The sequence below is a fragment of the Chelonia mydas genome, chromosome 4 (assembly GCF_015237465.2).
Source record: "Chelonia mydas isolate rCheMyd1 chromosome 4, rCheMyd1.pri.v2, whole genome shotgun sequence".
Lineage (NCBI taxonomy): Eukaryota > Metazoa > Chordata > Testudines > Cheloniidae > Chelonia > Chelonia mydas.
In genome coordinates this window covers 70,394,846-70,421,434 of record NC_057852.1, presented here as the reverse complement: position 1 = coordinate 70,421,434, position 26,589 = coordinate 70,394,846, and the positions used below count along the sequence as shown (strand labels likewise).

General features: G+C 39.3%; 1 protein-coding gene across 17 annotated transcripts in view; it reads right to left on the bottom strand.

Annotated features, from left to right (window-relative positions):
* Positions 1-397: 397 nt before the first annotated feature.
* Positions 398-26,589, bottom strand: part of CLCN3 (chloride voltage-gated channel 3) — a 130,067-nt gene continuing 103,875 nt past the window's right edge. For 9 of the 17 annotated variants that reach the window (XM_037897523.2, XM_043545974.1, XM_043545976.1 and 6 more), the window contains 7 exons: positions 25,295-25,375; positions 22,647-23,192; positions 17,106-17,292; positions 12,930-13,328; positions 8,869-9,085; positions 5,309-5,384; positions 398-3,589 (listed from right to left, as the gene is read on the bottom strand). In XM_037897523.2, coding sequence (XP_037753451.1) covers positions 3,431-3,589; positions 5,309-5,384; positions 8,869-9,085; positions 12,930-13,328; positions 17,106-17,292; positions 22,647-23,192; positions 25,295-25,375 — 1,665 coding nt within the window. In that variant the 3' untranslated portion in view covers positions 398-3,430. The remainder of the gene's footprint in view (positions 3,590-5,308; positions 5,385-8,868; positions 9,086-12,929; positions 13,329-17,105; positions 17,293-22,646; positions 23,193-25,294; positions 25,376-26,589) is intronic. The other 8 variants (XM_043545982.1, XM_043545983.1, XM_043545980.1 and 5 more) reach the window with 1 other exon arrangement.

The following is a 26,589-nucleotide window of genomic DNA, read 5'->3' as shown; positions in this document are numbered from 1 at the left end:
TAAATACAGAATTGTGGCTTTAAGCTATCAGTTAAAATTAGATGGTTGCATTGTAAAGCAACAATCAGGAACCAAAACTTTCCACCACTTAAAAGCAAAAATTACTTTTTAAAAATGGAAATTTTCAAAGAAAATCCATTCGTATTGAATTGTTTGCTCGCTGAATCATAAGCAATTGCAAAGCTGCAACAAGCTCAGATGAACTATGCTGCTGAAATCTTATTTTTGTGACCTTTTTGTTTACAAATTAGTTGATGCTTGTCTACAGGTAAAATTGCTTACTGCTAATTTTCCTTTGGTGCACAGGTAGACTCCCTACATGGGCCCATGAATTTCAGAGGGGAAAAGCAACGTGAATAATATTTGATAACACATGAATTAAAAGTCAAACAAAAAATGGTCATACATAAATTTTTAATATGTTTATGATTGAATCATCACAGTAATCAGTTTTTACTGTAATGATATGCAACTCTACCACACTATTATAAATAAAAACATTAAGATCAATATTAAATACAGCTCTAAGCAACATCACAGATTAACAAACTATGCATTCTTCATGAACCAGTAACTGAACAGTTTAAAAACAAAAAGATGCTGACACCCTCACCCCATCTGCTCAAATTAGTAACCGTCATAAGGCGCTGGAAATTTTACATTAGAAAACAAACCATTTTGTTGAACAGCACAGGCACACTTAGTCAATATCAGAATTTCTAATAGAGGATGACTAGATAAGAATGTCAAATATCAATGAAGAAAGCATAGCAGGTAAGAACAGTGAACAGAGGTGCACGAGATCAGCACAATATAAATGTTGCACTTGGATCTACAGTTAAAACAAAAAGACACAGCAGGGGCATGAATTGTATTGTTTCAGTTTATGCAGTGTGAAAGTAGAACTAGGTCTGAATTTACACAAGACACACACTGGTGCATCTTATCATAAAGGTAGCAGCAGGGGTGGGAGTAGGGTTTCAAAGTGATTAGAAAACTTTGGGGTTTGGTTTGGTTTTTTTAATAAAAGCATGTTATGTTTATATCCTTCAGCTATAAGAAAGACCAACAAGTTTTAGCTGGATGATGAAAGGCAGCGTCTCAGGCAACCTTCTGAACTGCCTCCCACAAGGAAGCTAAATTCTGCGCTCAGATCAGTTGATATCAGAACTAGCCAGAGAAAACTAGTACGCTGCTTCAGGCTCATGTAAATGGTTCGACAGCTGCAATACTGCATAATTTGGCCCATTACATATTTGCTTCAATTAGAAAATTAAAGTTAGTTAGTTGCAAAACTGCAGTTTTAATAGTAGCTTGGTTCCAAACCAACTTTTTAAAAAGGGGCTGACCATAATGAGCACAATAGGCACTGCAGAAAAGTATTCTGTTTTCTACTGGGACCAGAGGTCAGAGACAGCAGAATTTAAACATTCATTAGCTTTATATTCAGTCCTGATTCAGAGAAGCATGTAAACATATGCATTACTTTTAAGCATGTTATTAGTCCTATAGGCTTCAGTGCTAAAATTAAGCACTTATTTAGTGCTTTTCTGAATCAGTGCCCTCAAGACAAGAAGTGCTAAAAGTAGCTAAGATTGATAGACATTTTTTTAACCTGTTATATTTCGTAGTTTTAGGGGAATATTAACATTAGCAGGTCATTGTCTCTAATTTCAAGTTATACGTGAAATGAACATACCAAGACATGAATTTAATCTGCCCACCAGATTTTAACCGCCCCATCCCTACTTTATAGTTTTCCTTTTTGGGACAATACTTTCTTGGGATGTTGCCTTTTCTTTGTGTGTGGTATTTTTTTTAAACCTGATAGATGAACATGTTCAGCGAATAATTAAGATAGGTTTTCTGAAAAGAAAACAAAAAAAAAAAGATGTTCTGAATCTGTCAGCCTGCAAAAGTGTACGTTGCTGCTGGAGTTTAACACCCGTTCAACATTTCAAGTAAGTTTTTGTTTTCTTTTCTAAAAGGCTACATTTCACCCGAAGTTTCAGCCAGTACATTTCAAGATTCTTAAAACAAAAGTCAGTCACAATAGGTCTAACAATTAATTATTTCTATTATTTCTAAAACCCTGCAGGGTTTAAAATGAGTATTTGTAGTTTTATTCTGTTTTGTAACAACAAACAGATGGACACCTCAAGGTTATGGCAGTGAAAGTGAGGCTTGAAAATGCTATTATGTGCATGTTGGATTATAAAGAAATCATTACTTTTTTTAAACCCTTCATCAAGTTGTAAACTTCTTCCCAACCCTCCGTTATGTGTAGAGGATTCTGAATTACTCTATAAAAATCAATGGAAAGGTAGAATTAGTTATGTAAGATATTAACTGATTTGTATTTAATATATCTTAATCCATAAAAATATAAATAAAGAATGGTAAAATTTCAAGAAAAAATATACATTTAGTGCAAGTTATGAATTACATTTCCTTCTTCAGTGTCAGCAGTGGAACATCTTTTTATGGAAAAAGAAAACTAGAGATGATTAATTCTAATTTAATGTAAAAAATATGTCCAGTGTTTCCGCATGCAATTACCATCACATGGTACAGAATTGTTCCTGTTCTTAGTTATCAGCGTAGCAGTACTTTTTCCTTATACTGCACAACATTGGTATATGTCAGTGTTTTCAATAATACAAAAATTGCATAAGACCAGGTCACATTATTGATATATTCTGCAGCACAACTTTTTCCTCGAAACTCAAGTTTCATCTATTTTTAATTTTTCTGAAATCACAGCACTTAAGGCTGCAAAATTCACACATGCTTCATACAAGGTATTACCTGTTCAGTCTGCTTTTGCTGAAGCAGATCCATACTGCCCCAAGCATTTCATGATGTACAAACTACACGTTTAATGGCACACAAAAACTCCCTTCTTGTGATCAAACCTTGGTAAGTCACAGTACATCTCAATATGAGAACTACTGCTTCAGAAGGGCACACCAATTTTAAAGAGGCTTTGTTACGGCTCAGGAGAGAGAGAGAGAGAGAGAAATAAAAGCTCTTCTGGAATGTAGAAAGGTGATGTGTAATAACTATATATTTCATGAGTTAACACAACAGTTTTCAATGGTAAAAAGGGCAAGACCTTGCAGTCTTCAAAAGATGGCTCAATTCAAGTGATCCCTCTGGAAACAGGGACTAACAATGCATCTCTTCAATGCTAGGCTAGGGATTGGAGAATTCTGTCTTCTGACCCAGCTTTCGTACTGCACTATCATGGCAGATCTGTCATCATGGAACGCATCCAGTGCAGGATAGCAAAGGTTCACTCTCCCCATGTTACAGTGAGGAACATCACTCTTCCTCCTCTCCAAGCTCCCCCAGACCAACTCTTGAATGCCAGCAGCACTGTTATGCAAAAATCCAGCTCTCATTCCCAACCACAGAAGAATCCCTCAGGCTAAAGCATTGTACTGGTCAACAAATGAACCTCCTCTTCAGTTTCCTCTCTCTCCTCAGCTATGGGTTTCAGTTGAACATTATTGATGCGGGGTCTTGGTTTGCCGTCTGGGCCATATGACGGAGGATATCTTTTTTTGTTATAATGCCAAGGAGGCGCCTGAAAAGGATAAATAGAAAATGGCTATTACTCTACAAGAGAAAAGAAATGAACTAAATCTGTAGCCAAGTCCTTTTTGTTGACAGGAATAGAGCAAATAGCCTGATTTTCTTGTTTAAATGAAAACATTTTATGAATAAAAATATCAAGTAACCATCATTTTGTTAAAAGAGAGCAGCGTGGAAGCACCAAATAGGATGGTCACTAAGCTGTAATCCATTTTTCATGATATGCAAGTAATGCAAGCAGAGTCCAAGTCCATTTATATTTAATTTTTGTTTGTTTGTTTCTACAAAATGAAATTTTGATTAACATATGCCAACAAAAAAGTAACAAAGAACGAAAGAGGTATGAATAGGAAGTGATATTGATCCCATTTCAAAAGGAATATATGCTCCAAACTAGCCACCAAAAGTCACAAATTGCTTGATGGCCAAAAACCTTGATACCAAATCAAACTTTTTTCAAAAATTAAATTTAGAGGATCTTTCCAGGCTAACATACTGGCTTAGTCTGGTATCTTCATAAGAGCACAAACAGTTGAGAGCAGAATTTAAGCAAAATAATCAATAGATGTTCTGTTTTCAAGTTTAGAAAACTTAAAAAGTAAACCGATAAAGAAACTACTAATTTTAAAAAACTGTACAAATTTTAAAATTTAAATGTTGTGCTCTTATGAAAAGTTCTTAATAGTGATTAAAAATATAACTGTGTGTTATTTCAAAAAGAGTGAGGCTTCCCTAAAGGATAATATCACAGGAGAAGCAGAAAGCAGAAAGAATGAGCTGCTAATCTTGTTAATCTGTTAGTACTTTTTGTTTTGTTGTTTTAAAGGAGGCATGAAATACTTGTGAAATATTAAAATAAAATGTGAAAACAATTAACATGTTTTGCACATAAGCAGCTACATTTGGAGGGCAGGTTTAGTACAGATGCAACAACTGCAGAGCAACTAACATCCAAATTAAGATAATTTCTAAATTATAACTAACGTTAGATCACAACATCTTAGTGTAATACTATATTTAGGTTAGGAAGCCACTAGTAAAAATGTTAACAAGCCATTCAGCGGCTTAGGACATAACTAGACATCTTATGAAGAGACACTGATTGCTATAGATAACAGCAGCAAGACATACAGTGCATAACAAAAATAACTGACTGCTCTTTAGAAGCATGCAGACACATGGGGCATAGCAGAGGAAGGTCTAATGCTGCACTAAGTACAAATTATTTTCTGGTTTGGTTGTCAGAAAACTAAACTGAGATTTTTTTTGGCTTGATCAACTATTTAAAACTGCCAAGATCTGACCAAGGAATATTTTAGTTTTAATACAAAAGCATCTTAATATGCATTAACAAAAAGGAAAAGGAAAGAGTTTCCCAGCTCAGCCTTTTCCCATCTGGCATAATATAATCACTTGCCATCCTTTCAAGAACATCAAATAAAGTTTCTGATATTTGATCTCTATAACTTTCTTTTAATGTTGTGATTAACAGCAAATTTTTAGCTGGTGTAGCAGTATGTCTGTATTAACAGCTTAGTTTTTACAAATGTTCTACATTAAAATCTCCTTAATACAAATTATTGTATTTGTTGCACAGGAAGATTTTTGTTGTTCAGCTGATGTCACTGTAAGAGAACACTGAACAGTTCACAAGTTTCATGCTTCCTGACTTCTAACATGTCTAATTAGGAGATCTGATATATCTAATCACCAAGGGTTCGACGTGCTGCTTTAGTTGCTCGAGATGCTCTAATATGTTCTTCTTTGTGATGATCCCCAAGACAATCCTGAAACAGATCATGTTATGCTAATAACTGTGTGAATCAAATGAAAAAAAACTTCCAATCATAATGAGAAAGGTTTAGAGTCGAGTAAAATGAAAAAACATGGACTGTAAGAATGCTAATAATGAAGTAGTTAGATGAAGAGTGATTTGAGAATCAGTATCCTTTCACAGAAATTGTTAGCTCATTTTCTACATGGCTCAAAAATGCATCTTTCACCTTAGAGTAATATATTCAAATATTGAAAATGGATGGATGTAAGTTTACCATTATCACATTCACCTGCCTAAATATCCATATATCTAAAAATTATAAAAAATATTGGAACTGAAATTTAATTTAACTTCCTTCTTTCAGCAGTTACTTCTAAGCTTGTATAAACATTGGGAGCTAAAATTTTAGCCCGCCACAGTAGATGACCAAGACTAAAATCAAACTATGGATTTTAGAAAGTCAAAAGAAAGAGTGTGTTTAAGCTACCCAATACAGCAAAATCATTCTGAGCTGCAGCCCAGGCCATAGTGTGCCTAATTCTCCACTCACATCAATTTTTAATCAGGAGTGGCTCCACTGAATCAATACATTAGCGTAAATCAACGAGTTAAACCTATTCTCTATGTACTTCCCAATAGGCCTTAATTTACTATCACAACTATCAATTAATGCAAACTTCCTAGTCCAAACTGTAACATGTTATTGTTGCACAAACTAGTTTTAATAAAATGGGAGGTTGCCTTTTGAGACCATATTTGATTTACAGATTCTGTTACCAGTTTTGCCATAATTTAGAGTACATTAGCCCTTTCTTTCTACCTGGCAGTTTGCTACTCCCATTACCCAAGGCATCACAAACCAGGTTTAAAATTTGACCAGTAGGGAATACTGAGCTCACAAAGTAACAAGTTTACAAGCTGAAGCAGGAGAACAAAAATGGTTATTGTTACAATGCAGCTGATTAATGAAGCATTCCATATTTTCCACTAATTTATGCTGAAAGCAACTGTTTAAAATTCATAATAGAGTTTGACTTTAATTTTGCGTGGTTAAGCTTTCTTTATAATTAACAATTATACCAAAACAATTATTAGGTTCCTGTATTTGAGCTCTAAGCTGCAGTAGAAGCTACTTATAGTACTGAACAGCGCAACATAAAGATTCCTCAGAGAAATTTTAGTATTGCAGATTTCTTTCCCCAAATTGGGTTCCAGGAATGTAATTAGACACATACACGGACTTAAAATTGATAGTGTATGAGTCCCTTGCCCTGAAGTAGAAAGGCTTTTAAGAAGCTATTTAAGTTTCAGAAAGTTCCCACTATTCTTTCAGTACATGCATGTGTTAAAGAACAAATTTGAAGCAAATGCATTTTAATCATGCTTCCAAGATGGTATCATCTGAATAACGCAATTTAAAAATAAATGTGTTATACTTTAATTCATAGCAGCAGTCCATTTGCCAACAACAAAACAAATAAACAAACCCTCCATCCAAATATTTTAGTTCTCTAGTTTATCCTCCCATAGTCATTCATGCTAAACATGAAATTAGTAAGGAATACTCTCCACTTCTTAGGCACCTTGTAAATGTATACTAAAGGGAAAGCATGAGATCGCTACATTTAATTATATTTCATGTATTTCACACAGAAGGTACGTGAAAGCAAAGTGTTCAGTAAATGAGCAGTCCCTCAGGAAGAGGAGCAAGTTTATTTTAGAAAGTAGGCAATTATAACAAGCCTTTGAACAGTGCAAAAGGCAGAGTTTATTATTTATTTAGCTGGCAGATCATGATAGGATGACAAGCCCTCATAGTCCCACTCATATATACACTCTCATTCTTAAAATTATATTTTTAAAGTATGTTTTGAAAATCAGAAAACAAAAAAGTGGTTCTAGCTTGAACTTTTAGAACTAAGCAATAGCTACCTGGCTCCTAATATGCCAGAACCAAAACTCTGAGGATATTTTAAACCACAGGCTTTTAATCTCCACTGCTGAAACATGTTCTCTTAAGAGTTTGAGAGCCTTTTTTCCCATGCATTTGCAGATGACATATCGACAGCTGAAGCACTGAGCACAGTGTGAACACAAAAATACAAAACTGAAAATCTGGGCCTCCTATTGTGCCTCAGAGAAGACTGAATTTGTTCTAGACAAATTCTGCCTCTTGCACTGCAACTGAATTAACTGCGTGTGCAGAACTGGGGGCACTGACTGAGAGACTATTTAAAAAATGTGTCTATTAATGCCTGGTATGTCAACACTGTAATTAAAAATCCATGGCTGGCCCATGCCAGATGACTGGGGCTTGGGTTAAGTGGCTATCTAATTGCAATGTAGACACTGGGGCTCTGGATGGAGTGCAGGACCCTGTGAGATGGGAGGGTCCCAGAGCTTGTGTTGCAGGCCGAGCCTGAATGTCTGTCTACACTGCAATTAAACAGCCCCTTATCCTGAGTCAGCTGGCCTGTCTAATTGCAGCGTAGACATAGGCTTGGGGCATGGGGAGGAGAAAAATCTGTAATGAAGGTGACAGAGCTCAGACCCCCGGTGGCTTATGGGTGTTGCCTTTATTTGCAGCGCCAGAGGGATCAGTTCTAATCCCATGGAAGCCCTGGTCCTGGGAAATATTCCAAGGCCTGTGTTATGCAGGAAGTCAGACTAGATTATCATAATGCTTCCTTTTTCGCCTTAAAATCTAAAAAAATATCCTATAACCATTTTGTATTTTCTTTAAAACAAAGGACACTGGATTTGGATTTATAATGTTTATGGAACAGAATATAGATATTTTTACATGGATGGAAATGGAGAATTACTTTTTACTTATTGGTTCACAGTAGAAAGAGGAAGATGCTGTAGCTCATTACAAGCTTTCAGTGTAGTAAATTAGGTATTCCCACCCCCTGCCTCATGAGGAAACCAGTGGGAATAAAAGAAAACATCCCATTATCATGCATTTTATACCTGTTACTTCAAAATAGAAAAATAAGGCTATATAAAGGTAAAATAAAACAGTTCGATTTTTTTTTTTTAAACTATGGTTTTGCTCACCACAGCCCAATTTTGACTGGCCGCATGTGGACAATATCAGAACAGGGGTACAGAGAACGGAAGGGGAGGGAAGAGAGATGGAATGAGGTTTCCCCTTGTATTACATGCAATTTTAGTTTTTAAATGGTTATGTGTCAAACTATTTCATTCTGATAGAATTTTTTGTTTCAAAGTTGTTCCTGTTGGAACAGCTGTAGTGAGGTGCAGCTTTTTAACTGGCATTTCCAGTCTCCCACCAGCAACTGAAATTGACCAGAAAAGTTCAACTTCTGGCTCAGCTACAGGCTGTCCACTGTTGAGGTCAGACTGCAACGAGGTCATTAAATGTGATAGTCCGGAATCACATAGGAATTAAATTTAAGTTGTCAGCATGTTACACTAGTCACCAGTATTACATCTGACCAAATGAACAGTGTGTCTGCTGCTGTACTCACCCATTGTGTGTTACAAGGCATTGCCTCAGACCCAGCTTGCGGAAAATATCCACCACTATCTCCATTGGTGTGTGATCTGTCACGGTGAAAGGGCTCATATCAAGAATGCTTCTAAGTTTCAAAGGCCGAGGACTTTCTGCTGGAAGTGATGGAGTATGCTGGGCAAAACAGACTCTGGAACTGCCAACAATACCTTCCTGCTTCTTTCTAGCACTTTCTATAATAAAAAGAGGGGAAAAAAAATCAGGGAGAAAGAAATCATTCTTGGATTTAAAGGATTTAGTGCAACTTGCAAGTTCAGTGAATGGCATCAGACTCCAACTAGATTTCATCCTGTTTACTATTCTGAAGTTTTGTTTTCACAATCAGCTCTTTTCTCTCCAATACATGCACTTCACAGAGACCAGCAGAAGAGACATCAGACTATACAACTTTCAGTCATACTCTGCCTTTAATAATATAGGGAATATCTCAAATATGCATGCTGGCATGCAGTGGAACAAATCTTTACCACCATTTGGGCAATATACATGCTATTTAATAATGTCATAGGCAGTAGACAGCCACTATCTGTGTAGTGCACAGAAACAGATGGGTTTCATAAGAGTGGGAGCACTGTCTCAATAGGGTGCACTCACATTGATTGTCCTATTGTTACCACACCCTTCCGCTGCTGAAGCCAAAGCACATTCCTATGAGGGTGCCATGGAGACTGAATATGACACATGAGGAAAGTTCATTTCAGTATTTCAAGGAACCAACTATTCATATGGAAAGTCACAAAACAACATCAACTGAGCTTCAAATCTGGAGTAGCGAGGGCGCATCAAAAGTTTAGAACATCTTCCTTGCCTGTCACTCCCTGAGATAGCTTTTAGAAGCCTAAGGGGACTTAATATACAGTAACTGCCATTAAAAAAAAGTACACAAATATGACTATGTTATTTCCTACTGCTTGTTTACTACACTGATATATTTGTGCCATACCATGGGAATATTTTTTTTGGTTTGTTTTTTTTTAAATAGTGGCTGCTGTATACATTGTGTGGGATTTCCCTCAGTACAATAAATAACTTTCATTTAAAATAAAAGGGAGGAGGAGAAGATCTGATGTGGAAGAAGCACATCTGACCACTGCACTGAAGAAACTGCACTCCAGGTAACACTGCCAAGGTTTGTCATGTAATATTGGGTATAACAGGTGTAACCCCTTTGGGGCTTTAGAGAGCATGTCCCCTTTAAATATTTTTCCAGAGGGAGGAAGTGCTATTGGTGGGAGGCGGGGGCAGAGCAACAGGGTGTGTGTGTCTGGCGCTTCAGACAGAAGGGCTGCAGCAAGCAGGCCCTCACAGAGGGAAGCAGCCAAGAACCTTCCGAAGCCTGATAGGGACAGAGCAGCTGATCGGGGCTGAACCCAGTATCACTGCTGCCCAGAACTGCACGGGGCTGTGAATACTGGGGCTTGTGACTTTGAATTGGGAATGGAGGAAGGCTGTTAGCTAGTTAAGCAGGGAGGTTGTTGCTCCGTGTGGGTTTTCAGAGAGTGGCAGAAGAGGGCACTGAAGGGGTTTGTTGGGGGAAGTTTACTGGTGCCAAAGATGACCAGGAGCACCCAAGACTCACCATGGGACTGGAACTTTGCCAAGGACTCCTGAACTCGGAGTCTGCCCTTTCAGACTGTGGTACCACTGGGCCTGTGGGGCCTTGAGTTGAATGCAACCCTGTTTTACCCTTTACATTTCCCCCTGTTTTTCTCCTTTCATCCCTCTGTAAATAAATATTTCCCTTTCCTATATTCATTGTACTCTTCCGGTGCATGTGTGCTCACTCTGGGGGGTATGGAACAGGTGCCCCTAGGGTGGAAGGGACTTTCCCTGCATTCCTGCACGTGCCTTCTCTTAGCCAGAGCTGCCTGCAGAGCAGACTCCATCTTGGCCACGAGGGCAATAAACGTACACATGTTAAAACTGATCAAACGTTCTCTATTTGTTTCTATGAATCTCTGTAATTTGCTTATTTGTGCCAGATCTTCCTTCCCTTTTCAGTCTTCCCTCATTTTTGGACATAAGCTTCCCTACTCCCATCATTTCCAAAGAGTGGTTCTTTTGATATACACATTTAAGGATGATTAATTTCCACTGTGTAATTTAGGTGGTAAAATGAACCTTGCCTGAAAAAAAGATTCTTATAAAGATAAACCTCTTTGCCCGTAATCTAGTATTAGGTACTCCAAACGAAAATGAAAGACAACATAGTTTGAAATTAAACTATTTTGACTTTCATTTACATTTTGAGGTACCTAGTCCTAGATTACCGGCATCTTGATAAGAATCATATATATTATACATAGAATTTGTATTCTGCCCCCTGCACAGGTGAATTTCACTTAAAGTGAACAAGTTGAAAAAATTGTTTAAAATAACTTATTTTCCTCTAGTCTTTCAGTTATAGGGAATATTAGGTGTTGACTATAATAAAATAATAAATAATAATAATAAGTACAACATTTTCCGGCGTAAGTGTTATGTCTCCTGAAATGAATAATTTTGCTATGTTCCAATTTATGGCATGTACATTCCAAAATACAACACATCAAATCACCGTATTTAAGAGGGTTCAAGCAGACTGTGGTGTTCTGACATGAAACGGACTAGAAAAATCAATTACAGTATTAGACATTTACTAACAGTACACCTTGTTATTGTAAGAAAACCACCTGTTTGACATGGCTGTAATGCCAAAACTGGTCTAACCTTTGTAACTTTTGACTCAAAATTCATAAAACAGTCCAAGGCTTTATAGCAACGTATAACATTTTATATTAAAGTTTGAAGTCAGATTCAGGTGGCCCCAGAGGGGTGACTCAGGCAATATTTCCCTGAGAACTCTGCAGTATGAAAGTGATAATAATGAGGCTGTGATGAAGCAGAGAAACTGCCAGCAGGCACAGCAGGAGTTCAAGAAAGCCTTTGGACCCAGTTAGCCCCACCCCACTATACCTGCGGCCAATACCAGGCCTGAGGGGATAAAAGAAAGAAGCCTGGCTCAGTTGGGGGCTGACTGGTGAAGTGGCAAGAGCTAGCTATCTCCCTGCCTGAAGGGATGGAGCACTGGTTTCCTGGCCAAGGGAGACTGCAGAGGAATCCCCAGTATGGGAAGTAACTGACTGAGTGAACCCCAGCGATAATTGTGGGGCTTGCCCTCACTACCTTGCGGCTGCTCCACCGAAGGAGCCTGGGACCACAGCAAGGTACCATCCGGAACCCAGAGGGAATCCTGGGAGATGCAAGCCGCCCAGTAGATAGACTAGAGAGGCCACACCCCAAACTGAACAGACTTGTAGGAAGTAGCCCAGGGGAGAGGATTCTGACTCCCTTCCAGGAGGGACACCAACCCCGCTGTTCAAGGGCTGAAATACACAGGGCCCTCCCTGGGCTGGGACCTGGGGTGGCGGTGGGAGAAGGTCCCCTGCCCCCTACCCCAGCCTTAAATACTGAGGCCATTCAGCCAGCAGAGGGCTGAGAGCCAGGCGATCTCACCACTAGGTCCGCCAGCCACCCAAGCCCCTGTTACAGGGGTACTGAAGACACAAGTTATAATAGTTTCATCTCAGATGAGGCAGTATTGGCACAAAGCCACAAAAACTACGGGATTGGCAATGAATGACATCTTTCTTCCATCCATGGTACTATATTGCACAACTGGGTCCACTGTTTCATAATTTCTTCTGAAGCATCCAGCACTGGCCACTGCTGAAGATAGAGTATTGAACTAGATGGTTTACTGGTCTGTTCCAGTGTGGCAACTCCCATGGTTTTTATGGAAGTGTGCCATGTTTCAGAACCTATTATTGCAAGACACCACTGTAAAAAGAAGTTCTAAGCATCCTGATCAAGGTGACGGGAGAGGAATAAACAGCCTATGCTACACATCTGGACTATAAAACACATGAAACATTCAGGTACAAAATTAAGACATACATACTAAATTCTGTTTTAAAGTATTAATGCATTTGAGTGAGAACATATGATTTGTAAAATACAGAATTGTAAAATAATTACCTATTGCAATAGTTAAGTCTCTCCTTAAAGCAAATCCCACTAGTCTCTGAGACTCTTTTGACATTATAACAGGGAAACCATTATAGCTGGTTTCATTGATCAGGTTTTCTATATCTTCCACCGTCATGTTATCTTGTGTCAGCACTGCCAAGGGTGGATCACTTCTTCGAGGTCTCATAACGTCAGCAGCCAGTGTTGTGTGAGTGAATTCTTCTTTAGCATCCAAGAAAGGATAGCCGTTCAGCCGGATGTGCGCTTCATAGATGCCTTCCCTACCAAAGGCGTCACCCACCCACTTACTGGTCATTACTGCAGCCATGAGAGGTACAATGTACTCCAGCCCACCTGTGAGCTCAAATACAATGACCACTAGGGAGACCGTCATCCTTGTCACACCACCTGCAAGAAAAAATAAGCCTATCAGCATGTTAGTATGAGAGAATATCCCAGCTAAGGAATTTCCTGATCTCCTGTCAACTGCCAAGTACCAACCTGTCAATAAAGACATCAACAAATGATTAGTCTGTGAATAGCACTAGGCATAGCGATCAATGCATGCTAAATCTCTAGAAGTAACTGAGGACATTTGAGAGACCCCTGAAAAACTGAATATAGATTGTCCTAAGAGAGAAAACACATGCCTGATTTTGTCATATAAATTAACTAATAACCCAATACCTTAAAATAATCCTTATAATGATGGATTTATTTTTGCCAAGACACTTTACTGAGATTTTTAAAGAAAATAATTAAGGAGAAGGTTAAGGAAGCCCACAAAGTTCAACATTTGGCAAAAACACTAGAACTGTTTGTAAAGGCAACCCCTGGGAAGCAATATAAGAGCTACACATTTAAAGGGATTACTAACTGAATTTTTTTTTTCCAAGTGAAAACTCTAGAGAGAGCCCTGAACTGACTAAAATTACCTCCTCTCTGAACAACTGGAGAAGATGCAGTAAATACCAATTTTTCCTCTCTTGTAAATCATGAGGGTCCTGCTGGATAACAGCATCAACAGTGTATAAGTTTATGAGAACATCTGAAATATTCCCTTCCACCTAAAAATTAACTGATAAGATTTTTGCTTCCGCAACCTTGTGGTAGCTAATATATCTTCATTTGATAGAACATATTCAGAAAGAACTGGAATTATATCAGATTCTTTCTACAGATACAAGTAAAGAGGGTCAAATTAAATTTTGGATTTTTAAAAATAAGATTATGATGAGGTTGTTGTTAGCCTGTCAGTTTTGTCTCACCCTGCTCATCCCATTATTTCCTGGTATTTTTTTGTTTGTTTGTTTTTTTGTTTTTAAAGAAACTGTACAAATGGCGTTTCAAAAGTTTAATTAAAGCCAATTTGTTCAAAGTGTGCACTTATTTTGGGTGTCCAATTCGAGGTATCATCAAAGGGCCTTATTTTCAGAAGGTGGTTGATCAGCATTTTCTGAAAATGAGCTCCTTAATAGCATCTCAAGTTCGACCCTTCAAATCACTAGACCCTCTTGAAGCTCTTTGCCTACATTATTATGTATTCTCAAGAAAACATTTTAGCAACGAATACGGAAACAGCAGCAGGTACAAATCAAATAATTCCAACACCTCTTAATTTACAAACCCTTAACTATGGGGAAAATTACATATCATATGTTTCAAAGAAGCTTTCCATTCTGACTACGGGCTCAGAAACATCTCAATGCCCCCCCAAAAAAGTGGACTGCAGTAATTAAAGTCTTATATTTCATAGCATATAATTTATATATTGAAAGCGATTTAAACTTTGCATTTAAGTCCAAATCAGACTGCAAAGAGTTACAAAGGGATCTCACAAAACTGAGTAACAAAATTCCAGATGAAATTCCATGTTGATAAATGCCAAGTAATGCCTGTGGGAAAGCATAATTCCAATTATACATACAAAATGATGAAGTGAAAGCTGTTGCCACTCAAGAAAGAGATCTTGGACTCACTGTGGATAGTTCTCTGAAAACATCCACTCAGTGTGCAAAGGCAGTCAAAAAAAGTGAACAGAATGTTAGGGATTGATAATAAGATAGAAAATATTATAGTGCCACTATATAAATCCACGGTATGCCCACACCTTGAATACTGCTTGCAATTATGGTCACTCCATTTCAAAAAAAGATATATTAGAATTGAAAAAGGTAAAGACAATGGCAACAAAAACAGGGGTATGAAACAGCTTCCATATGAATAGAGATTAATAGAACTGGGACTGTTCAGTTGAGAAAAGAGACGACTAAGGGAAGATATGACAGAGGTCTGTAAAATTATGAGTGGTGCAGAAAAAGTGAATACGGAGTGTTATTTACCCCTTCAAACAACACAAGAACCAGGGGTCACCCAATGAAATTAACAGGCAGCTGCAAATGCTTTTTCACACAATGCACAATCAACAGGGTCATGATTCAGGTTCAGGTAAGGGCTTTAATCTCTGAGACTTGCCTTGCTGAAGTGATAGCCACAAGGAAAGCAGCCTTCCACAGCAGATGCAAAAGAGAACAGGAGGCTAGAGGCTCAAAGGGAGGTCCAGTGAGCCTTGAGAGGACTAAGTTGAGGTACCATTGGGGCACTGGGTCCTGGACCGGTGGAAAAAGTCTTTCAAGGCCCCTAAGAAACCTGACAGTCATTTCATGTGAGAATACCGACCTGCCCTGGACGCAGGGATAGAAGGCCAAAATGGCTGCCAGGTGCACCTTGATTGAGGAGAAGGCAAGGCCTTGATGTTTTAAGTGAAGCAGGTAGTCCAGAATGGACTGCAGAGAAGACTGGGTCAAAGAGATCCTCCTTGTCCCTGTAGAGCCTCCAGAAGCCGGGCACCTCTGTCACTACCTGGGTGGTTGGCGGGTCCCTAAGATTGCTGGATAGCCTAGCCAGCAATGCAGTGCCTAACTGATCTCTGGAGACGTGCTGCCCCGCGTGGGCCTATGCTCCTCTCCTGACTTTCCCTTTCCAGGCCCTTAAGAAACCTGATGGTTTGGGGAGCACCCTCTCCTGGTGTGCTTTCTCTGCTTTTTAGCAGATACTGGGGACAGGGACCGGCGTCGGGGGCCAGTGCTGGCGGTGCACTTTGCACCAATGCCACAGTGCTGGATGCGGAGTCTGATCTCAGTGGCTCGGAGGGTGGCGTGAGGGCCGACTCCATGAGGAGCGCTCTTAGTCTTACATCCCGCTCCTTTTTAGTTCGTGGCTTGAAGCTTTTGCAGATGTGACACTTATTGCTAACGCAGGTTTCCCTAAAACACTTCAACAGCTTTGATGAGGGTCGCTGACCGGTATAAGCTTTTTGCAGTGATCACAAAGCTTGAAGCCCAGGGACCGGGGCATGCCCCACCCCTGGGCTAAATCCCTGAGGGGACTATCTAACTTTTCTACAGTACTATTAAGCTAACTATTAAGAGAACAATGAAATCTAAGAATTACTTACACAATGAGCGATAAGAAAAAACCCCAAAACACTGGGTAGAGAATGCTTGCCGAAGCAAGGTGGTATTCCAGCACCATCACTGGCGGTAAGAAGAAACTGAGGGAGGGGGGAAGCTGGCAGCACTCCTTATACCAGCCTATATGTGTGCCACTCCAGAGAGCGCCAGAGCTGGTCCCCTACGGATACCACTAAGGGAAAAACTTCCAGCACTGATGCATGTGGCAAGCACACACACCTAACATGGAATAGACATGAGCAAGCACTCAAAAGAAGAACTAGAGAAGTTCATGGATGATAGGTCTACCCATGGCTATTAGCCAAGATGGTCAGGGATGCAACCCATGCTCTGGGTGTCCCTAAGCTTCTGACTACCAGATGCTGGGGCAGGACATAGGATGGATCGATTGATGATTGCCCTATTCTGTTCATTTCCTTTGAAGCATTTGGCGTTGGCCACCGTTGGAAGACACAATGCTGGGCTAGATGAACCATTGGTCTGACCCAATATGGCTGTTCTTATGTTCTTTTTTTAGTATTCAGCTCATAATGATTTCCTTTAAATATATGCATAGTTTCCTATTAATATAAAACAGTTCTCTGTAAGAAGCTTCTCTAATATTGTACTTGGGCTTTAATAAGTACAACTTTTTTCCTTCACCCCTAAACTTATCTAGTTCAATAACAGAAAAGAAATCAGGCTCTTATTTGTTGTGTTACAATTTAGTTACCTAAGCATGCAGCAGCACCAACCATGGCATATAGCCCTGGCGTGATACAGTCAGCTCCAACTTCACACCACTCCTTGAAGATAAACCAGTCATGGTGATAATAAGCCAACTGCTCCACTGCAATTCCCACAATCCTTCCTGCTATTGCTCCAATTGCCATACTAGGTATGAACAAACCTGATGGAACCTACAACAGAAACAAAAGAACTGCTAGCATGGTAAAGAATTAAAATACATGGGACCTGTTAAAGTCTTATTATTGGAGAGCTACTTCACACAAGGCGAGCACATGGAAAAAGAACTTATATATGTTCAGAAAAGTAAAGTTGACCAGAAGTTTGAAAATGAAACGGACAGAAACACTCCAGTTGCCACCTACGAGGTAGTTGATACATGAACTCCCATTGTAAAGCTAGTAGAATTTAACACAAAAAGATATTGACCCCTCAATTATATGAGTATTTGGGTATGTTTATCTTTCCTTTACATTTTATGTATTTTAATTTAAGGCTCAATCTGTCATTAAGGTAGAACCATGAACTTGGTTCTCCAGGCAAACATCACAGTCCATCCCCTACATGTGCCCAAATCACAGCTGTTTAACCAATATTGAGAGATCTCCATTACTTTCATACATTGTATTAGCTCAAGTTCCAAGAGCCAATATCCACATCTCAAACAGGCTTCATGCATGAAACATCCAGCTACCCAATTCCCTTCCCGATTCAGTGGATGCTTAACATGTATCTTTTTTTAAATAGTTTTTTTTTTAATACAGGGATCAAACGCCCCTTAAAATCCTTGGCAAATTCTTACTAAATACCAAAAAAATCAAAGGAGGCCATCCTTATTAGTAACAGGTCAGGTAAGCCATATACATGACTGGACCACCATGTCCACACTGACAGTTACAGTCACAACTTATTGTGATTTTTGTTACTTTCTTCATTTAAGCTCCAATTTTCCTATTTGTCACCAGGACCCAGAGATGCAGCTTTGTCTGGCACTGTGTGATTGATAAAAGAAGCATAGAAAAACCTTATTTATGCCAGCAGCATTAAGAACTGTCACGATTCAGCAGCGTAATTGCTGCTGTTCATCTTTTCTCCTCTCGGAGGAGCAAATGTTCTCTCTGAAAAAACATACTTGTGTCTAAATGTCTCATTAAACTCTGGAAATGCACTGCCACTGCTCTTTAAGGCAGTCAGCAACGCTGGAAATGTTACACATACTGGCTAAACTACAAATCTTACTATACATATATCCCTCCCTTCTTGGCTAAAATATAATATATTCATTTAATTGAACCCTCCTAATGTGCTGGGGTCTACCTGACTCCAAAGCACACAAAAGTGTAAATTACAAATTTTCGTGCCAAACCTGTACATTATGTACAAATGTGCCTCTTTGTACATTAAGTAGTCTCAAAGATAGTTGAGTTGAGTTGAGACTCAAGATAGTTAAGTCTCAGGCAGACTGCAAAGAGCTACAAAAGGATCTCTCAAAACTGGGTGACTGGGCAACAAAATGGCAGATTAAATTAAATGTTGATAAGTGAAAAGTAATACACATTGGAAAACATAATCCCAACTATACATATAAAATGATGGGGTCTAATTTAGCTGTTACCACTCAAAAAAGATCTTGGAGTCATTGTGGATAGTTCTTTGAAAACATCCACTCAATGTGCAATGGCAGTCAAAAAAGCAAACAGAATATTGGGAATCATTAAGAAAGGGATAGATAATAAGACAGAAAATATCATATTGCTTCTATATAAATCCATGGTACGCCCACATCTTGAATACTGCGTGTATATGTGGTCACCCCATCTCAGAAAAGATGTATTGGAATTGGAAAAGGTTCAGAAAAGGGCAACAAAAATGGTTCGGAGTAGGGAACTGCTGCCATATGAGGAGAGATTAATAAAATGGGACTTTTCAGCTTGGAAAAGAGACAACTAAGGGGAGATATGATAGAAGTCTATAAAATCATGTCTGGTGTGGAGAAAGTAAATAAGAAGTGTTATTTACTCCTTCTCATAGCACAAGAACTAGGGGTCACCAAATGAAATTAATAGGCAGCAGATTTAAAACAAACAAAAGGAAGTATTTTTTCACACAACGCACAGTCAACCTGTGGAACTCCTTGCCAGAGGACGTTGTGAAGGCCAAAACTATAACAAGGTTCAAAAAAGAACTAGATAAATTCGTGGAGGGTAGGTCAATCAATGGCTATTAGCCAGGATGGACAGGGATGGTGTTCCTAGCCTCTGTTTGCCAGAAGCTGGAAATGGGTGACAAGGAATGGATCACTTGATCACTTGATGTTCTGTTCATTCCCTCTGGGGCACCTGGCATTGGCCATTGTCAGAAGACAGGATACTGAGGTAGATGGACCTTCGTTCTGACCCAGTATGGCTGTTCTTATGTTCAAACTAGGATGAGGTCAATCTTTCCCCAGTGGTTTTATCATGCCACTAGTTGTGGTTTTTGTGTAGCAGAAGAGTCACTAAAAAGGTAATTGGGTCACAGTTAGACCCCTCAAATGTTACTCAATGAAGAAAATGAAAGGTACTTCTCTTCCAAGGTAGGGTCTCTTGGACGCCAAACACGTACAAAAAAATTAAATAAAAAACATGACAGGCAAACCACCACTGCTTCTTTCTTTAAGTATTCTCATGTTATGATGCAAACAACCTGATATTGCCTGGCTAAAGGAGAGAAGATATTTCATATGGTTTTAATCAGGCCACAGCTTTATTATTAGATGTGTGGGACTAGCCAACAGATAGAAGTGTACATCACAGGTAACTCCATGTTCATTCAAAATGTACCTGGGGGCTGGGATCTTACCATCACCCCTCTCTAGCAAGAGTTAAGGTGGACTATAAGGAAGGGGGGTTGGCTCGCTGCTATGCCAGTCGAGGAGCCCCAAGCCTCCCCAACCCCCATTCCACTCCTTTAACAAACACCTCCTTTTTAAGTCCTTCACCAAGCCATTTATCTAGTCACTGTATCCCTTCCCTTTGGAGTACCTGCACTGGACATCCACCCCACACTTACATCATGAGTTGTGACATCATAGCTTAACTTCCTTCCCTATTCATCATAGCAAAGCCCCCTCTGAGAAGGCGGCGGGGGGGCGGGGGGGGAACCACTCTACCTTGGCCAATCTGGTCGGCAGGGAAAAATTCGTTCTCAGTCCCTATAGAAAGGAAAGACTAGTGTGATGCCGACAATAGGTCCTGACTAAACCTGGCAATTTGCCACCTCAAGGGGAGGAAGGGTGGGTCCTATTTCGCCTGGTCTGAGGAAAAGAGGCTTCTCCTGCTAGGCTTGACCCATTTCAACTCCCCATCCCTTCTGGTCCCTGGGGATGAGTCAGCATTGCCATGCTGACCCACACCCCCTTTTGCAGCAGCCTCTGAGCCTCTCTTCCCACACTGCCCATAAAGCACTACTGCCCTTCCCTGAAAAGTTGCACTGCACGAGCACATTGCATGTCTGAATGCAGGTATCTGGAGCTTGTTGAATCCCCCATGTCATAATAAATCTTTGATTAAGAGATGGCTGTTTCTCAGTGATCTAGGTACAGAAATGGTGAAACCACTGATGCAGGAAAGAAACACTGCAGTCTTGCCTCAGGCCTGTAGGGAAGCAGCGTCTAGTGTGCCAGATATTGATCCAGAGCCTAAGAAAGTCGAACTATGTAATATCTTTCCTCAGAACGAGAAAAACACATAAAAAAAATGTGTGAAGTCTAAACACTTTGTACGTTCAGAACATATATCACCTATTTCCTCCATTGGTTCAAAGTAGTAGGCGATTTACTGCCACTTTGCTACATCTGTGCCTTTTACTTTGTTATTGTTGCCCTGTTTCTATCTATTTTCATTGTATAAACCTAGGGTCAGTTAGACCCCAACACAAGCACTATGTAGTGTGCTTCTGAATCTAGGAAAATTTTAACTTGTTCATAGTTTTAGAGTTCACTGGTGACAAAGTCAGTTTAAAATGCATTCAATGTGTTTTTTCCCCCAATTCTGACATACTCCAAAAACAGATAGGTGATTTTTGGTCCAATACAAGGTTTAAAAGAAATAAGTAACATGACTCGTATGTAACAAAACGTATCACTTGATTTTTTACCCTGGCATCCTGAGAGCTCTGTGTATCATACGATTGCACAGCCATTAACTTCGCTGTGAAATCTAATTCCTGCTACAGAACTGTGCCTTAGAAATTTATTTATTTTTTCATTATTATTTTTCATTATTATTTACATTTCCAACATTTATAGTTGAAATATAACTTTTGAAAATGTAAACCAAAGGCAAATCAATTCATAAAGCTCTGTCAGAGTCTGCAAATGGCCAGAAACCAAAGCTTTTAGAGAGGTGTTTATTGTTCCATTCATCTCAAAGTATTGTCAACTTTGAAACCTACTGCAATGATTTAACTGCTGTTATCTATTCACTTCTTATCATTTTTGCAGCAGCATCCAGTTAAAGTGCTTGTCCCACAATGCAAACTGTCTCCCATCACCCTCCTGAGTCCCCAGCCTAGCCGTTAAAACCTCTAGCTTCCCCCTTGACACAATTCTTTCCAAGACACAGCTATGGATTGTTATTAAAAACTGGCAGCATATTGAAAAAATTGAGAATCAAATATAATAAAGAAAATCCTTTGAAGCTGCCTCAGAATTTCCAGTCTGCTGCATCAGTGTGCTGCCGAAATCCTGGGGTCTTGCCACTGAAGATGGGAAACTGATTTAGAAAAAAAAGCTGAAAAAGATGTTTTTTGGTGATTGTAGATGGAACATTTTACACACACAGCACACTTCCTATTTGTATTTCAGTATAGAAAACGCCGGAAAAGCTAACAGCTTGAAAAATCACTGACTGCTCCCTACTGATTTAATTTTTTAGCTTCTAGTTGTTACACATATTTGGTAAATTAATCTAAGATTTTTGATTCATTTAGAAGGACGAGGCAGGGAACGGGGGGAGCAGATGCAGGTAGGGTGACCAGAAGCCCCGATTTTATAGGGACAGTCCTGATATTTAAGGCTTTTTCTTATGTAGAAGCCTATTACGCCCCACCCCGTCCTGATTTTTCACACTTGCTGTCTGGTCACCTGAGGTGCAGGAGTGCATAAAGGCAGACCTTTAGCATCACATAGTGTAGTTGGTGGACATGATTAGTTTCATTTTCCTGAAATAGGCAGAGCTCAGTACTTTGGGAACACCACCTTAGTTTGTATGGGCCTGATTTGGCACACACAAAGATCAACCTCTGGTTTTTGCACTGCATAAAACTCGATGTACATGTCAACATACCCCTCAGCTGTATGAGCAAAATAGTTTAAAGCAGTGTTTTAAGAGGTCTGTTTCAACAATCCTCACTAAATACAAAAAATATTACTTTTGAAATAGTATATTTATAAATAAAAGAAATTGTTTTATGGGGGGGAAGACGGAAAGGCAGAAGAGCAGTAAATAAACTACCACAACTAGAAATCCATTACATTAAAACTTACCTTGATACCAAAAGTGAAGACTGTCATAATTATTTTAAATATAAGTGCTAAACACAGCTGCCATATAGCTGAATAAACTCCAGTGCCTGCTGGACGATCAGGAATATCATCTACTATCTTACTGGCATTCATGTCATTTCTGTAGTCACAAAGAGAGGAAGATTCTAATGGCCCACAGTCTGTAAAGAGCTCTTTAATAAGCTCACTGGTGTTGAGCCTTGTGTATGGATTAGGAAAGGCAATGACAGCTGTTATTGCTGCAACAATGATGACCTCCAGGACAGGATATTTCCCAAATTTTGTTGATTTGCGTCGGCGACACCAGGCGATGTTTGCACGGATGAAAAATGCTCCCCACAGCCCGCCAAACACCCCCAGAAGAATGAATGGAAACAGTTCAAAAAGGTACCAAGGGGTATGGTATTCCACATAAAAAAGGACAAGACGGCTGTTACCAAAAGGATTGATGGACCTCAAAACGAATGCGGCCACTAAAGCAGCAAAAAAGGACCTCCATAAAGTTTTCAGTGGGAAATAATAACTGACCTGCAATGGGGACAAGTTAGAATTACTGGCAATTCATTTTAAAAACATTTCAAACTATTCTAAAATGAACTGAAAATACTAGCATATTCCATTGTTGCTCACGGTGTTTATGCTAAATATGTGCACACTGTTATCAATCAATTGTAATAATGGCATTTATGTTCATCACTTTACATTAAAGTGCTTTAAAACATTTCATACTCCTATTGTGTCACCCACACCGAACATTGTGAAAGCAACAGAGAAACCACCAGCATTTTAAGACTGAGTTGGGCAAAATTCCCAGTAACTGTTACATTAAAATAGTTTTAAAGTTGCTGTGTTTTAAAGTATTTTAACAACCCGAACAATGGTCTCTATGCGCTCAGCTTTGGTCTTGGGAATGCAGAATACTAGACTATGCGTCCACTCGTCTTTCGTCTCTAAAATGTACTGCTATTGCTAACACTGGTGCCTCACTAGAAGTAGCAAGAGTGGAAACGCTAATGTAGAGAGCTCTTCAGGTATCTACCCACATTTTGAGCACTGTGGCCAAGATTTTCAAAAATGGATACCTAACCTTTGACTTGTAAACCCATATTTAGGCATTTAAATAAGTAGCCTGATTTTCAAAAACGTTCATTACCCAAAACCTGCCAACTTGACATTTTTTTCTTTTTTAAGACTAGAGAAGTTCGTTGGATCTTTTAGCAACAAGACAGAAAGATCTCTTGGCTTCTTCTGTCCTTCAGGTCAAAGGTTCTCAGAGCTTTCAGTAAAATACTACAGCAGCATTCAGACTCTGGCTATGTCTTCACTTGAAATGCTACAGCGGCAAAGCTGCAGTGAACTGGGCTACTGTAGCACTTTAGTGTAGATACTCACTACAGTGACAGGGAGGGGGCTTGCTTGTCGGCATAGTTAATCCACCTCCCTGAGCTATTCTTTCATCATCCTCGCACTGTCTACACCAGGGGTTAGGTCGGTTTAACTATGTCACTCATGGGATGGATTTTTCACATGCCTGAGTGACGTAGCTGAGTTGAGCTAACTTTTGAGTGAAGACCTGGCCACAGGTTCTTTAAATTAGATGTAAGGAGATAATCAGAAAGATGATAATGATCTAAATAATGCTCCTGCATCTCCCAAATACATATTTCTAGATTGGTATTCATGGTTTGTATTCTTGAGAGGATTTCATTGGCTTGGCAGTCAGTTTTATAGCATACTTGGTTTGTGATTATAATGTACTCCACTGTATGGAGGCTTTAAATCAAATTGAACATTTAAAGTTTGTTTTAACAACTGGCAAATGAGTTTTTAAATGGTCTGTTGGCCCAAGGTAAGCAAAATAAATAGTAGGAACCAACCCTTTGTTCCCCCCTCCTTTTTCTTTTAAATTAAACATGATATGTTCCTAGTGTCAGGAAACAAGAACATTAGAAAGAAGTTAACAGGAAAGGCATAATTGATGCTAATCTGCACTATCTACAACAGACTAAATCAAAAAGGCTCTCACATCAGCAGATTTTTTAAATGTAAACTGTAGGGGGGAAAAGTAGGCAAGAAAGCAATTGCACAAAAAATGTAGTCAATTTCAAGTCCATATAGGTACTTATTTTCTTTCTTTCTTCCTTGGGGAGAGGGGGAAGGAGGAACCTGACTTACGAATTGTCAACAACATTTAGTTTAACTCCATCAATTTGTGAGCTATAAAGCTGCAATAAAGGAATCTGCCTTTCTCCAGAAAAAATAAAACACAGTAACGAAGAAATGTCAGCCTACAACAGTCACCTGAAACAAAATGCTTTGAGGGGTTTGCCCATGCCAGAACTCATAATACTGAACTGACTTAATCGAGGCAATATATTAGATGAAGAAAAATTTCTAGAATGACCAATGCAGATTAGTAACCACACCATAGTGTGAAAAATTATTTATCAAACTGTGGGCCAAGAAGCTCTCCGTAAGGTGTTCAGAAAGTGGCTTCATGAAAAGCTCACTGCAGGATCAGGGCCCACAAGAGGAGGTTCTGTTACAAAAGACTCCACAAAAGAAAAAGTTTGAGACGACAGGTGTTAAAACATTTTAAATATTTCCTTCCGTGCTGTCTCTTTACATACCTCCTCCAAACTAAAAAGGACACCACCAATTGGGGCACCAAAGGCTACTGATACTCCTGCTGCTGAAGCAGCTGATAACACCTAGAAAGGAAGAATGATGTGGTTTTATTTTTGTGTTTGTGATGCATTTTAAAAACAAAAATAGAAATTTATTCTTATGATATACCACTAACTATGGTCAACAGATTTATATGACACTAAAGACCTAATAAGTCTAAAATATGGACTGATTACCTTCTTTCCCATCTTCCTCTCAAGGACCCAAATGCTTACTCTGCCCACTTATTCCCACATTGCCATTTCAGCTTCTCCTGCCCATATGCTACTTCTCTCTTCTTCACAGTTGTACTTCCTCCCAACTTCTCATGTGACCACAGCTATCTGTATTGCCTAACTGCCTATCCGCACTGCCTGTGGGATTGGAACCAGAGATGAAAGAAACCACAGAGAGTTGCAATCATATAAGCAACTGTGAAAGGTAGGTAGGTTCTGAATGCAATAAATGATCAGCTAGGAAATCTAGCCAGTGGTATAGCCATGATTATGAAAGTACAACTATTTTAATTAATAATCAATTATTCTGTCAAGAGCTAACCAAAATTAACAAACACCCATGATGGAGGAAGTTGACTGCTCAGGTCTCATTGGATTCCAGCAGCAAAGTTCAGGAATGGAGCAATGAGAAAGCCCTAGCATTAAAATAAATTCAGAATAAAATGTGGGAGGGAGAGAGACATAAATAGTAGTAACAGAATTTACTGGTAGTAAATCTAGATGAGATTTTGGAGAGGGAGGAGGGTCTCTGATACATTTGAAACATTAATGCAACCTACAAGATACCCTCCCTTCTCTTTCAATTTGGTCAGACCAGTTAGCCCTTTTCCACCAATCCTGCACTTCTGGATGCCTGAATATTTTGCCCCTTCAATCTGCCAGACAACATGCTGATAAAATACAGTGTATTTCCTTCATTTTTCTTTCTTCTGTCTACTTTTTTCCCTGACTTCTGTTTTCTCTCCTTTTTCTTCTTATGCAGTTTCTCTTCTCTGTTTCACTTCATCTATCTTCTTTCCCCTGCCTCTCCAGCCCCACCACAATCTCCTCCAACCTATTTCCACTCTTCCCGCTATTGCCCATTCTCTCAACCTAACCCTCTCTCTGACAAACTGGTTCCCCTCCCCCACACTTCACTGAGATCTCCCTCATTGTGTCCCCCAAAACTCAAGTCAATCAACCCAGCCTGTTATCCCTCCACATCTCTGCCCCTTCCCTACTCCCAATCCTGATTCTACTTC